At 38.6% G+C, this 15,971-nt stretch overlaps 1 protein-coding gene across 1 annotated transcript; it reads left to right on the forward strand.

Annotated features, from left to right (window-relative positions):
• Positions 1-12,198: 12,198 nt before the first annotated feature.
• LOC145995188 (neuropeptide Y receptor type 5) lies at positions 12,199-14,248 on the forward strand. Its single transcript, XM_083131742.1, has one exon. It carries the CDS (start codon positions 12,432-12,434, stop codon positions 13,965-13,967), a length of 1,536 nt encoding a protein of 511 aa, XP_082987868.1. The 5' UTR covers positions 12,199-12,431; the 3' UTR covers positions 13,968-14,248.
• The last annotated feature ends 1,723 nt before the right edge of the window (positions 14,249-15,971 follow it).

Here is a 15,971-nt window from a genome sequence, read left to right on the forward strand (position 1 = left end):
ATTGTCATGTTTGAATGATTGTGTGTTGAAAATGGGGAAAGTGAGACAAAATTATGGAAGTAAAAGACACCCATTTCGCTCTAGAAAAGCACTGTCCCAAAGAATACGTCGTGAACGTGAAAAGCAAGAAAGAACTAAAAGGTAAGTCTTGTTTATATTTAATTGCTTGCTCGTATCTGTTACAGATATCAAGTGTGCTACAAATTCAGTATGCATAATACAGATGGACATTTCTCACACAGTATACATATTTGTTATTATGTTTCTTTACACATTTTTTTTCAATCAAAATGAACGTATTGTCTGCATGCGAGGTGTAAAACATACATACACAAGAAAAAAACGTTTACAGTTTTCCTTGTGAGTGAAGTTTTGAAATTCACAATTCATACGATTTCTGTTCGCTTATTTCGTACAAACAGAACGCGAGGTCAAGGACAATTGTTGATTATTTGAGGTACACGGATATCTGCTTGCAAACTCTTAGTAGCCAGTCACTTTACGAATTCACTTTGCCCTTGCACCATCTTCAATACCGGAGTTCCATTATTTGTGACTAATAACAAATCGGTTATTGTTTTGTCCATACAATGTGATATAGTAATTCTTTGAACAAGTTAACATTCATTGGTTAGGTTGCTCATGATCCACTATTACATTACGATAGATTTGGCTAAAATAAGCTTGTTAGGTTAGCACTAGTCAGATTGAGTAACTTCTCCACAACGCCCTACATATTACAGTTTACTTCGAGCTTTGAATTAGCACAAAAACAGTATTCCTGTAACGCTTTTAACTCCAACCTCCTCTCATAACTTTCAACTAATCGTGGCCCATTTCCTCCTAACGGTATATATATTTAACATAAATAAATTTGTAAAATTAGACTGAAACCAAAAAACTTTGATGTCAATAGCTTACATAGCTGATACTGTGCATAACAGTAACCAGATTTTATACGTTCTGCGTTATGTGCAAGGGCAATTCAACAGTAGACAGGATAGAATTTAAAAATGTTTTGTGTTAAACAAAATGCATACTACACCAGTAATTAGTTAAGAATAAGAGCACGATCACGTTACAAATGTAGTTGTATTTGTTTTGTATAACTCGTACAATTCATAATTGCTTTGTTCCAAACTGAAAAGATTTATTGATATATGATATATAATTGTGTGAATCATATTGCAATGATTCACAAAACAAGGTCTGAAGATCAATGCAAATAATAAATAGCTGTGAGGATGATACATTTCTCTGCCAACATGCAAAAATGATACTCCCTCTGTCCCATAAATATAGGCCGATATGCCAACTTTTTATTTATGTTCTTTTCGATACTTGATCGGCCAATTTATACTGATCCTTAAGTAATAACGTTGTATGACTCATTCCCGTGTTTCATTTTTTTCTTCTGTATACACAATTGTCACAGTTTGAATATCGGACAAGTATTTTGTGACAACAAACAGAAGTGTACCGGACAATAATTATGGGACAGAGGGAGTATGTTATAGGTCTACTAACTGTTACATAAACACATATTGTATACTTGAGGGAGGTTGTAAAATTACCCTAAATGGCGTACCTTCCAATTTACATTTTTCTCATTATGTGAACCTAAATCATTTATTTTTCATTGTATTATTTTATATATATGCTAAACTGTAGGATAGCAAAACTATGAACATTTACGTATCTAGGATATCCTTCTAAAGTCTAAGCATTTCACAGCATATTTCTACTATAGAAAGGTTAGGCTACATGTATTTAATGTTTTGAATATGCTCCAAATTGTAGGCTTTTCATAAAGAGAGAAAATTACAACAATAATTTTAAATATCCCAAATTAATCATAAAAATAGCTAATATGTTCCGGCCTCCCCGATGGCGCAGTGGTAGCGTCGTCGCCTTGTAATCAAGGGGTCCCTAGTGGAGGCACATAGTGGTTCGAATTCCACTTTAAACTGTAGGTCCAGTCCCGTTTAGCCTTACTGTGCATAAAGTGGACTTAAAGCACCAAATCAAACCAAGTAAACTCAAAATCAAACTACTCAAACATTAGTCTAGCTCGTTTAGTGATTTTGAGTTGATCATTTATCCTCATCGTGCAAGTGCAGCACATAACCAAATCAGGTGGATAAACCTAATGGTGAGAAGTAGGTGTTTGTGTTCTTTGTAGTGAAAAAATGGAATAGAATGGCCCGTCCCTCATATTCGCTGCCACTGATGAAAGTGAAGAGGAACAATTATAGAAATAAAAACATCATTCCTTCCTCCTGACTAGAATTCATATCTGATTCACAAGATCTGCCAATGTTCTATACACTATTGGATCATTAAAAAAGTGGCGTCTGCAAAATGGGATGTAAGCTGCCTAAAATGCAATTTGCTTTTCTGAAGAAGAAAATATTTAACTTATTCTGTAGGGTTACAGCAACTTATATTCGTAAAAAAAATAATGTAACAAATAACTAGCTTTATTTGTGATGACTACAGTGCAGATAACATCTAAAGTTGCACTGTCCATTGTAATAATTCTCATTCTCAGGATACAGCAGATTCCGTAAGAGTTTCAAACACTGAGAAAGAGGGCGAAAAAAAGAGGGGAGTGGGAGAAAGAGAAAGAATGCGAACCAGAGCTAGAATAGAAAAACTTCAGCCGAAACGTAAAGCAATTGGCCATAAAGGGGCACTAATATCGAGGATTAGGATAAATTTCAATGAAGATAACTTACTAGTTGAGTAGTTTACATTCACCTAACAACTTACAGATCCACCCATCCAAAAACACACGCGCACGCAAACATCACAACTGTTAGAAAATTACCAAGGGCATTGCATCTCACTGAGCAAATTAATGGTTGTGCTTTAGAATTTTGTCTATGTCATAAAATTGATGTAAAAAGGCAGTTGTTGAAATTTGTTGTTGACGATTTGCTAATTATGAATTTGATTTTCTATTTCAGGCAGTTATTATTGGAGCCGAAACACAGTCCTTGCTGTTTGTTGGCGTGAGAAATAAAGTGTGTCTGATATGTCGCGCTATTGATGAAGAAAAAATGAAACCAAGAATCCACATATGTTTTAAAAACTGGCAAGGGCCATCTACTGCCATGGAAGCAGACATCATTGCGGATGGCCTAAATTATATTGAAGAAGTCCACCGCTTGCGCTGCACAAGACTGATTGGTGACGGTGATGCAAGCACGATGACCAAAGTGCGTGAATGTGTATCGTATGGTTCGCGTATACTAAAAATTGAATGTGCCAATCATGCTGTCAGAAGATTTAGTCGTGCTCTGGACAAAATTTCTTCTGCTAGCAAACGTTTTCCGGGCCCTTTAGGTGTCAAATCGAGGAAATCTTTGAAAAAACGATCATCACGACTTGCTGTTAGAGTTCGGGCAGTGATTAAATCCAATGCAATAAAGAACATGAAAGAAATTACGGAGACTAGACTTCAGAATTTTAGAAGACAATTGAGGAATGTAATTTGTCATGTGTTCGGCCGTCATCAAAAGTGTGGGGAATTTTGCAAGAGAAAGGAATTTGATCCTGATGGTGACTGTTACATTCAAATGAAAGAGAGTGGTGTTTTAGGAGCAGTTGAGCAAGAATTTGACAGAACGATAATAGCCATTGCAAATACATTATTGTGGAATGCTACTAACAATCCGGCCGAAAGCTACATGAGTCAGTTTGCGAAAGCTGTAGGAGGTAAAAGGGTGGATTTTTCTAGAGCTGGAAGTATTCAACGTAGAGCTTGTGTAGCTGCATTGGCATACCAAACTCGAGGCCAAGGGTGGCATGATGCTGTACACAGAGAACTCTCAGGTGTCAGTCCTCCTTCTTCTGTAACGTCATTTATTAGGAGGCGGGAACTACGCAGCGAGAAAAGAAGATGCCGTAGAACACAATGTGGTCAAGTTTCAGAACAACGCAAGTTTAGTAAACAAATTCCTGCTGGCGGCGATAATCATTATGGAACTAACCCAAGAGTTCCAGATCTTTCAAAAGAAATATTTGACGATCTAGCTGAAAGATATGTAAAAAGATTGAGTGTATCAACGGCAGATCAGCTTGAAGTACTAACACGTGGCCAAGCCATTAGCGAGAGATGGCGTGAAGAAAGAAGTAAAAGAATACCATCTTCTTTGTTCAAAGACGTTGCTTCACGAAGACCAACAACACGTACTTCTTGTTTGGTAAAAAGAATAACGAATCTCCATGAAAATAGCAGCTGTGCCCTTTCACTAGTTTATGGAAGGGATAATGAACCAGAAGCTCGTAGGCAATATGCAAGTTTCCACCCAAATTATAATGTGCAGCAATGTGGATTATTTGTACATAAAATGCACCCCTTTTTATGTACTAGTCCAGATGGTTTGGTGAACAGTGATGGCTTATTGGAGATAAAATGTCCATACAATGCCCGAGAATGTATAAGACTTGTTGACGTTGCTAGAAGTAGCAATATCGGGTTTAAAGTAAACGAAAACGGCAAGTTGTACCTTAGAGAACAACACCGCTATTATTATCAAATACAAGGACAGTTGGAAATAACAGAAAGAGACTGGTGTGATTTGTTTGTATGGTCCCCGAACGATACCCAGACAATAAGAATTCTTCGGAATAAGCCATTTTGGGAAAATCTTTATCCCAAACTCTACAATTTTTATTACGAGTCAGTGCTACCTGAACTGGTGGATTCACGAGCAGTAAGGGGTATGCCCCTTAGAGAACCTGATCATGTGTTAAAGGCTATAGAAGATAAGAGAAAAATGTAAAATAGGCTTTTCAATTACAAAAACTTTGAGTATCATAAATTAAATATATAATTTTGGTAGTGCTGTGCTGTAAAAAGTTATGTATGTAATGAGTATGTGGATTTTTAGTTAGTTAAAATTGTAATGGACAAGACTATCATGTTATGCTTTATTTTTTTTAGGTTAAATATATTCACGTTTATTTTTTCTAGCAATCTGATTATATTTAGCATGTTTTGTTTATGACATACAAATGTAACAATTGTTTAGTGCATTTATTCATATCTATCATGTAGGCCTATATGCTTATAAGGCTCCGATTTGCTTGCCCATGTATTCATTATTCTTGTTTGCTTGACGGTACCTGCTGAGAATCTGTGTGTGTGTATTACATGTTACGATGTTCCTTTGTCACAGTTCATATAAGAAGGATTTCTTTACTATATCTCATATATTGTATTTTGATTGCTAAATATTTCTTACGTTCTGTAAAACATTCTGATTTATTCTTGATTTCAGGCATCTTAGAAAGAGTTGAAATTAATGATTAATTTTTGGGCCATATTTAAATAATTTTACACCTATTTATGATTCATGCCACTTAATAATCTCACATGTATTTTGATAATTACTTTTTGATATTGCATTCTAAACGTAGTTATTAAAATGTAATTCCATACGAGTATATTTTATAAAGGACCCAATTAGGGCAGAACGTCAAATTTCCTTGTCAAACTATGGCTTTATGATCCAATATTCATTGTGCAGCAGATTTATCGCCTTTAAATTCCCACCAGAATTGAAATCCAGACTGGGGAAGCTGGGAAATCTTATTTTATTACTTGTTTGTTCACATAGAAGATATTTTTCAACCCTTTGTGTAAAACCATTGCTGTTTTATACAACACTTGCCAATGTCAGATCGTCATAACGTTACTAAACAACACCAATGCTTTCTGTAACTTGGAAACTGTAAAGACGACGCTACTCAAGTCAGCAATTTGCCGCAGTAAATATACATGCCTGCCTGATAAGTATATCTGAGAAGTTGTGTGAGTACGTACTTTTGGAACCCACTATAAGGTACAACCTACGTATTTACACGGATGGTACTAAAACCTCACAATCTGTTTTGTTCTGTTTTCAAGCAATAATGCAGTACAAAATGACTTCGTACATAGATTCATGCATTGACTACAATTGATTTGGTTTGAGTTGGTGTTTTAAGTCCACTTTATGCACAGTAAGGCTAATCGGGACTGGACCTACGGTTTAAAGTGGGATCCGAACCACTGTGCCATGTGCCTCCACCGGGTATCGAACCCGGGACCCCTTGATTACAAGGCGACGACGCTACCATTGCGCCATCGGGGAGGCTCGTTTTGACTACAATTGACTAACGCAATATTTGAGTAGGCTGTTTTTTGGTACAGTTACGTTCTTCGTTTCTATGTGCCACAAATATTGCCATCTTCACATGTATATTCATTAGCGTCATTTCACTATTATTTTTTATGTAATCCATTGCATTTTGTTCCGTCTTTTCCATAATTGCTTATTGCAAAATTTCGTGAGAACGAATAATTTAATATGTGATTTACATTTGCTTTCGAACAAATACAGGCAACAATGTTAGGAAAATCTCAAATATTTGCTTTGACGCATCAATTGCAAATTTAATGTATGTTGCAAATTACTGCAACTTCATCAATTCCAAATGTTATTATGTTCCATACATATATTTAATATTTCAATGTCATTTTACAACGGTGAAATAAATAACTCTTCTGTTTAGGATGTATTTAGACGACTGCAATCAAATATTTAGCACATTGTTTTCTTCCAATATCCCTCGTTTCAATTCTCTTAACTTAAGAAATAAAAACGCAAACGTGACGTCATTTATTGACAGTAAATGTTGCTTCATTATCGTTTATTGACCAACCTGTATGTAGATACTTGGATTATAATGCGAAGATCCGGCAACATGGCCCTCGGTTGCCATGGCAAACGGTGCTGCCATCTGTTATCGAAAAATTACCACAAAATTGCCTTTAGTACGGCCTTAAATACAGAAATTATCTTGACAGTAAGTCAACTTCACCAACCAATGATTCTCTTCATTTGACAACAGCTCAGAAAAAACGTAGTTTGTGGTATCCAAAACAGAATACAATCCAGGATAGTGAATCAGCCAATAAACAGTGAATTCAGGCAATGATTGATTCCACGATGGTTTAATAGAACAGTAGGCTTCCATATATCTAGTTTCTTCTCCGGAAAGACTTTGTAGAAAACGGTATAAGATTTGATAAGCAATGAACTCAATCAGTACTTTCCTATAGCACATCAAACTCAACACTCTTCTTGCTTCTGTGCTTCTAGAATAATGGCTGTAAATTCCACACCATCAATATAATAACTCCTGCTTATAGGAATCAATCCAAATATTTACTATATGGACCTTCTCTGAGAGGTCTACGGATTAATACATCCCGATTCTATCCTCATTCTGGACCTTTCGGATGTACCGCACTTATATATATCTGGAGAATTCATCCTTCATTTGATCAGGAGTGGTAACAAACAACACATCAACTGCATTTTTCTTAATACTTATTTCTGCCTGGTGCAGTTTTTAGAAAGAGCAAACGCCAGATGAAGTCAGAACCAAAACCTTCTTAAATGAATACTTTGGTGCTAAAATTCAGACCACCGATTTCCAGTTCTACTTGTCTACCATCTAACACTCTCTTCTTGAGTCTTCCGGAAAATATACCAGTTCTACATTCGGATTTTTTTTTCTTGACTGCCTGAAGATACATTTTCGGTCAGCAAAAATAATTTACATATTATTCTTGTATTTTCGTCCCTTCGAGTTCACTTGCCTAAACGAAGAGGCACTTAGAAAAGGTCGAGGTTTGTTTGACATGATTGAGATCGCTGGTTGTGCAGAAACTCTCTAGTAGTCTCCACTGCTTCTTCCCGCTCTGAGACAACGTCATGTCTTGGTGAGAAGGAACCACAATTGTCACCTCTACGTGGTGGAGAGTACCGTCTGGACGAAGTAGGATTACGTCGTTCTTGGTAACGCCATCTGTCTGGAGAATTCCGCTCTTGTTCTGGACGAGGCCTGTAGAAATTGTTCTGTCTTTGGTTTTGATATTGGTTGAAACCTCTCCTGCCTAATCCTCTGTTGAATCTTCGAGGTCGTGAATTTCCTCCTGGAATCTCTGAATCCGTCTGGATATTCCGGATCTTAAAACTTTTATTGCCTGCAGCCTCTTTATTCTTAGGGTCTTCTTTACTTTTCCAGGCATCAGGGTCATCATAAATATCGAAGTCCTTTAAGAAATGTGTCAATTCATCCACACTTCGTGGAACGTGCGCCAGACAAAGATTCCGAATGCGATACGGCAACTGTCCAATGATCAAATTAAGTATACTTCACTCTCATTAAAATTGTCAGCTAGGTTTCTGTACGCTGCGTAGACACTCCAGGCAAAACTCTCTAAGTTGTCGTGGACCAGGCGAGAATGAATACCTTCGGTTCCTCACAGCCGCTAGTTGTCTTTGTTTCGCCTTTTCTGATGCAAATTCATCCTTAAAGCGTGCGCAGAAATCAGCATAATTCACAAAGTTGTCCATATTACCAGCTAACCAATGCTCAACCTTGCCGGTAAAAACCCTAGGTAATAATTCCAATCTATAGTGCTCAGGCACTTGAATTAAGTCAAAACTGACATTTAATTCACGCAGATATCGTTCGGCAGATTGATTCGATCTCGCCTTTAAACTTCGGAATGTTCGCGATATCAGCCATTCTGGGCATCTTAAACTCTCTTCTGGGTCGAGGAGAAAACCCGTCATTACTATCCTTTTCTCTAGGCCTCTTGCATCTATCAGAAGTTGTGGTATTACCGGGGAAGAATGGGTTTGGAAGTACAACTGGAGGTTCATAGGCAGTAGCTTCTGGGTTCAGTCCTCGGATTGGATCAGGCACTATATCGGAAGAGGTTTCTGGTCGAATCTGTAAATTATGGATCTTTTCCTGCAGTTCACTGACCCTACTTATAATTGAAACTGTCTGTTCCTGAATTTCTTGGCGAAGAGATACTTCCATCTTTTTAGCCTTCTCATGGAGAAAATTAACCTTTTCTCCAGCTTCCTTTATTTCAACTTTCTGTTCTTGCACTATATTTTCTATGAGTTCTATTCGTTCACGAAAGGTTTTTAGTGCTACATTAATAGACTCTACAGAAATCTTTAATTCTCCAACTCTCTGTGGAGGGTCACATTCAGATTCTCTTCCAGACTGGACAATTTCAAGACAGGTTTCCATATTCTTCTTCAATTGCTCCTGTTCCTTCTCTATCCGTCCTTGTCGAACTGTTAAGAACTCTAGCTGTTCTTCCACAATTGCCTTTACCCTTTCGCCCACCTTTTCAGTGACTTTAATACTAAGCTTTTCTATCTCTCCTCTGATGCTCTCTATCTGTTCAAGTTTATGTTGAGAGAATAGAGCCATAACTCTGACCTTAGTTTTATATCTTCCTGTATCCTCCTTTCTTCCTGATTTTCAATCAATGCACGGAAAATACCTAAGACTTCTTCTCTCTTTCTCTCTTCCTCATCTTTCTCTTTCCTTCTTCCTCTTCTCTTTCCTTCTTTCTCCTTTCCTCTTCCTCCTCTTTCTCTTTCCTTCATTTTCTTGTTCCTCCTCTTTCTCCATCCTTCTCTTTTCTTCTTCTTCCTCTTTTTCTTTCCGTCTCTTTTCTCTATAGACTCAACTATGAGTTTAAACTCCATCATCTCCTTTTTCCGAACTTTCTCTATCTGCGCCATCTCTTTCTTACGCTCTCTCTCCTCCTCTATCGTTTCCTTCTGTCTACGCTCCTCATCCTCCTTTTCTTTCTGGTTTCGTTCTGCTTTATCTTTCATCAACCAATCAAGTAGCCAGTGATCGGATGAGGGTTTGGTAGGAACGCTCGGTTCTGGTTCTGTTTCTGGTGCTGACAAGCATTATGTGCATCGCATCTCTTTATTTGATGCCGACGTTACTTCCTGCCCATCACAACTACTATGAAACCTCTGCAAACATTGGCAACACTGGAAGAATTCCCTGTCATTGGTAAGATCATCTCAGCATCCAAACTTGGTTTCTGCATCCATTGTCGTTCTTCCTCTGCTTCGCAGATTCATTCCTGTCGCGTCTTTATCCATTCTACAACATCGTCTATGGCTCTTCCCAGTTAATACCTTCACTTCACTATCACAATTTTACCTTCGTGAATGCCAAGGACTTTCACTATCACCTTCGTGAAGTCTATGGACGAACACTTTCAGTATGCACTAAATCGGGCATCACGTTTTAATTGCTAAAATAATTTGCACTCAAGCTTCCACGATTGCACCAAAATAACTATGTATTCTGGCCCCACGTTGGTATGCCCAAATAACTATGCAACGTCCACCCCGGTTGTACACCAGTCGTCACAAAGTTAGTCCGCTACTCCTTTAGTCGGAAACATGAGAATATTTGCAAATCATCAGGGCTTGCTGGGTAGAAAAGAAACACAACACTGTTTTCAAAGTTAAAACGCAGTTTTATAATCGCGTATATTTCATAATCACTTACCAATAAAACACTAGAACATTCAATACTAACATTGGGCAATTCTCTCACATATAGCGAAAGTCAAAGTACATAATTAATTGCTTACTTTCAACTTATCGGCAAGAAGAAAACTCGAAAACCCAAAATCTATACTTCAATTCTCTCCGTTTCCAAGTTCTTATTGATTCTTCACCTTCACCTATTTTCCAAACTCAGTCTGTCGTCAGGTGAGAAACCTTCAGGTGGGTTCACTTCCTCTGCTGAGATGAGAAAGTGACGTCAACACGAACAGATTATGACGTATTTATAAACATCTATACAAGTTCCAAACACAACTGTATCAATCTAACTATAATTGTCTGTGACAACTTGCACATTATTTGAAGTAACAAACATTTTAAAAATCTTAACTTCTCACAAATATAAAACCTTAAACTCTCAGGTTCGTTACAACCATGTTGTAAATTAACCAGGCATCCAAGATATCAAAAAAGCCTATAGCTCAATATTGGCTTTTACAGAAAGTCATTTTGGACTGATTTATTTTTTGCTGTGGCTACAGATTGAATGAAATCCTTACCTGTATCAGCATGGTAACACAACTGTACACGGTGCAACGTACTTTGCTATGTGAGCGTGGAAGAAATTGCCTGTCTCTGACAAAATAAACATTACGACAATGAGCTGGAGACACTGTCGTACGCAAGGGACCGGGGGGGGGGGGGCTGGTGTGGCTACAAGTCCTCCAAAAATTTTGAGGAAATCAAAATTTCCAAATGAAAGCAGCAAAGAACAAAAGTGGTAAGTGAAAACCCCCTTGATATAACCCCAGATTTCTATTTTGTCTCTGAACAACTTTTAAAGCAAGGGTTAAAAGTGGCAATTATTAAATATTTAATTGTGTATCCCCCCCTCCAGAACTATGTAATATCCATTTTTACAATTCCAGCCCACTCCGAAATAAAATCCTTCGTACACCAGTGGCTGGAAAAGATGTGCAGAACTTATTCGCCCAACTTTCACTCTTCAGCATATTTCATTATTTATAGGCATTTAGATGATATTGAAGTCAATTTTACGAACAGTGTACGAGAAGTTAGTGGAAAGTCGGCCCAGAGGCAATCTGAAGTAAATCCGACCTCTTATTGGTAAAATAGGTGAGGCTTTACACAAGAAGATGCTTCAAAATATAGTCTTAAAATTATGGTCGAGTAAGAAAAGGCGCCGTTTTCCATAGTTGTATATCAAGTTATTTCAGAAGGAAATCTCAAAAGTAACCCTTAAGAATCAAGATGGGAGGATATAATTTTCTTAATATCCTTCATGAAAGTATGCAAGGCACCGTGTCCTACAATTTCGTTGGTGTTGCACTGGACGGAAATGGCTCTTATCTTAAGGGCTTTGCCTCTGAAACGATGTGATATACAACTGTACAAAAATGCTTCCAATCTTTTTCAAATCACAGTAATCGGCTCCTTACGAACACAGATCATCCCCCCTCATTTTCATATATATGACGAATATATACATTTTATCTTCGAGAACTGTGTTACAATGTTCTGAATCATATCACTGAATGTCATTTGTTATCATGTTGATGCAGTTATCGAAACATATCGCTGAATGTCATATATTATCATGTTGATGCAGTTATCGAAAATATATTTTTGTGCTTAATATGATATGTAACATTAATAATAAAATTCATTTATCTCTTTTCTTTACAGATTATAAGTAGAAGAGTATGAGCTGCCATCTTCGTGCCAGAAAGAGAAATTGAGCCACTATTCTAAAAACAAGAGCATGAGGGAATGAAGAATGATCGCAACTGTGAAAGAAGTTGAATTGTGTTGACCGGCAGTGAAGCATAGTCCAGACAGCATAACCACTGTCATATTATCCGTAAGGGTAGTTCTAATTATGTTCGCCCACATTGAGGGAAAACAGTCGGTGAAAATGCGTAGCGGAATCTTCTCCAGTGTTCATTTGCGGGTTCCCTTTTGTTTGAGACGTTCGGACTGCGTGTGGGGACCACGTCCCAAGGCATGACTAGTGGCATCTTGGCTTGTGGCAAGGTGCAATGTGAGCTGCTCGAGAATCACACCGATCAGATGGGTATTGAAGAGCAACACAGGCAGGTGCTGGAGCTGCTCAACGTCGAGGAGACTGCAGTGTTAATCCTGGTATCCATGTACACTCTCGTCTTCATCGTCGGCTTCATCGGCAACATCCTCATCATCTTTGCGATCTGCAAGAACGCCAGGTCCCTTCCGGTGCGGAACAATCTCCTGATCAACCTGTGCGTGTCGGATTTGATGGTCACAGTCGTGTGCGTGCCGGTGTCCGTTTGCACGAACATTTACAAAGCGTGGTTTCTGGGGAACCCAATGTGCAAAACTGCGTACTACCTTCAGTCTCTACCCGTAGCGGCCAGCACGCTCTCCCTAATGATGCTTTCGCTGGACCGTTACGCTGCCATAAAGCACCCGCGGATATTTTCCAAGCTACGCCAACGCCATCTAGCGACCAAAATGATAACTACCGTCTGGACCGGTGCCTCCTTAATTTCCGCTCCCATTCTCTACGTGCGGACAACCCAAGAGGAAGCCATTGGGAGCGCTGCCGTGACTTTCTGTGTGGAAATGTGGAGTTCGCCGACCCTGAAAGTCAGCTACAGCATATGTTACTTGTTTGTCGTGTATGTTATCCCTTGCTTAACGGTCGCCGTGTGCCACGCGTCCGTAGGGTACAAGCTGTGTTCGTCAAATCTGATCGCCGCTGAGGAACGGAGGATGCAGATGAAGCCGAAACAAGTAATAATCATCGCCAAGGATCACGTGACGGAAGGGAGACCGACGAAGAAGGTGATACCGTACGAGAACCACGAGAACGACTCTTCTGAAGATGAAGGCTTCATGAACATGCAGATCCAAGAGGACTTGGAGAATCTTCGCCGAGCCGCGGCAAGGGTTAAGGTCAGTAGACACAAGCAGCCAATGTCCTTGTCGAGCGTCAGGAGGAAGCCACTCAAAGCTGCGCGTACAGAACGGTCGATAATAAGAGCCAATCGGAAGCTGAGACAGGCGAAGCACCTGAAAACGAGACCAACGCTCATAAAGACATACAGCAACCAGTCATTCCGCAGCAGGCGGCGTCTGGCCAATATGCTGGTTGTTCTCGTCGTTGTGTTCGTGGCGTGCTGGATGCCGTACATCGTGTGCTCACTCATAGACGATCTCATGCCCAACCCTTCCGTGACGGCCATTCTACCCTTCTGCCTGTTTTTCGGACACGCCCACTCCGCCATCAACCCAGTCGTGTACTGGTTCCTCAACAGGAATTTTCTCCAGAAAGTACAGAGAGCTCTAAGACTGCACACATGCTTGCCAAACTACCACGAGCAGCGTTCAGCAAAACCACGAATGGGTCGATGCCTCAAGCTGGGACAATTTCGCATACCGGTTCTTAGAAGAAATTCGTCCACTAACGAAGCCGCATTGGGGCCATTCCATCCCAAATATGTTACTCAGCGGGCTTACTTAGCCCGACCTTCAAAGTGTACTTCTCATTTTTTGCACTGAACTATCTTTTCCCCACAATCCAAGCTCAAAGAAATATTTGAAGGTTTTCAAAGAGCTTTCAAGGACAAGGAAGTAACTCAGTTTCACTCTATTGTAAGTTTTTTTAAGCGGAAATGTGTGCATAATAGTTTTCAAATTCAAGCATGTGTACATAAACAAGCATAGATATTATGTTGAAAACACTGTGGGTATTTATTCAGTTTCTTACGTTCAAGGTAAATTCCTTGGTATTACCATTAGGAGTAGATGAGTTGAGGTTTACTTAGAAGCCCCGATATTTTTCTGACAAATAGGGATTGTTTGAGAAAACAAACAATGACAGTGGTGCCAGATCCATATTGTTACTCTAACACTAAAAAAACGTTATTACTGTAGTTTTCCACCTGAAAAATCTAAAGCAAGTATTAGATTGATCTCTTGGTTATGTGCAAAAACAAATCATAGCTTATTGGTATAAGAAACCAGGCCAAGAATATAGCGGAATAATTTTGAAAATTCGCTCTTGGGTCTTAGGCGGAATTTCCAAATGGCGTGGAAGAACGTAAGATAATAGTTATGCCATACCCAATATATTTTCATTGACTATTAAGGCTCATGAACAATGTCATGATTAGCTGGTTAGTATAGGATGCAACTACTGGGACATAACTTTTTAAGAATTTGCTTTCAAATTTGTCATCTGTCTTTGTTCTGTTCAAAGTTGACCTTAGCTGGGTGTGCGGCCTAGTGCATATGAGTGGACCTTTGTAATTTGTAAGAAAATTGTTCAAAATTCCGAAATTATGTTGTTTGATTCTTTCCACTTATTTCGAAAATTTATTTAAATATCAGATTTAATATAAAACTTTATTGTTATGACAATCATGGTGTTTTTAAAAAATTGATTGATTGAGTTGGTGTTTTAAATCCACTTTATGCACATGAAGGCTAATCGGAACTGGACCTACAGTTTAAAGTGGGATCCGAACCACTAAGTGCCTCCACCGGGTATCGAACCCGGTTTTCAATCATATTGAATCACTATTTCTATAATAATTATCATATGCTTACGTGCTATTTTTTTTATGGAAGAAGTTGCATTTTCATTTTTGATACAAACTTACATTATAATTTCGTGATATTTTTACATAAAAATCCATTAATAGTACGCATACTATAATAGTATTGAAAAAATATATACTGTGGTGCTTTGCTTGCAGTAAGATTTCAATATTTTTTTTGTTTTTACATATCTGACTTCAAAGTCTGAATTTTGAAAACTGCAGGGCACGTGTATCCTGGCGGCAGTTCCCTTTCTTAATGCTGGTTTCGTTGAATTTGGATTTTTTTTAAATATGAAAGATCACAAAAGACCCAATTAAAAACGCATTTAAGTCTTCCCACCTACAAGTCAGTGAGAGGGAAAGTGCTTTTTGGAAATTCTGTCAAGTACTCGAGAAAGAGGAGCTGAAATCTAAGCGAGTCTCTCTTTAAAAAGAACAAAAAAAAAACGGATTTCCCCTGGGATATCTACTTGTCCATTCAACGTTAATTACTGAATAGTTTTAGCCAAAGCTGTTGACGCTGAGGTCTTATAAATGCGCCCGAAGCTGACATGTGGACGACAACAGCTGCGTCAGAGCCTCTCGACTTTCAAGTGTGGTTGTCGGTGGCAACTTCACTCCAACAGCTGGGAACGCACGTCTCGGTAATTAGTCTGATGGATCAGCACTGCTTTGTCTACACGTCACAATGAATTCAGTCCCAGACGCAGAACGAAACCCTGCTTAACAATAGTCTAGGAACAGAAACGCGTTTGCTATTGTTATGCTATGCAATAGACTAATTGTTTTGTAGCTTCTGAAGGTGATGCTTGTTTTCACGCTATTCAAATTGTTTTGTAGCACCATTGTTCACGATGATATGACCAGGATAACTTATGTACAAGATAATGCAGTTACTTCATTTGCTTGCGTATATATTCGTAAATACTCAAATGTAGTTAGTAATACTGAAATTTTATTT

The sequence above is a fragment of the Lepisma saccharinum genome, chromosome 11 (genome assembly GCF_977018435.1).
Source record: "Lepisma saccharinum chromosome 11, izLepSacc3.1, whole genome shotgun sequence".
NCBI lineage: Eukaryota > Metazoa > Arthropoda > Insecta > Zygentoma > Lepismatidae > Lepisma > Lepisma saccharinum.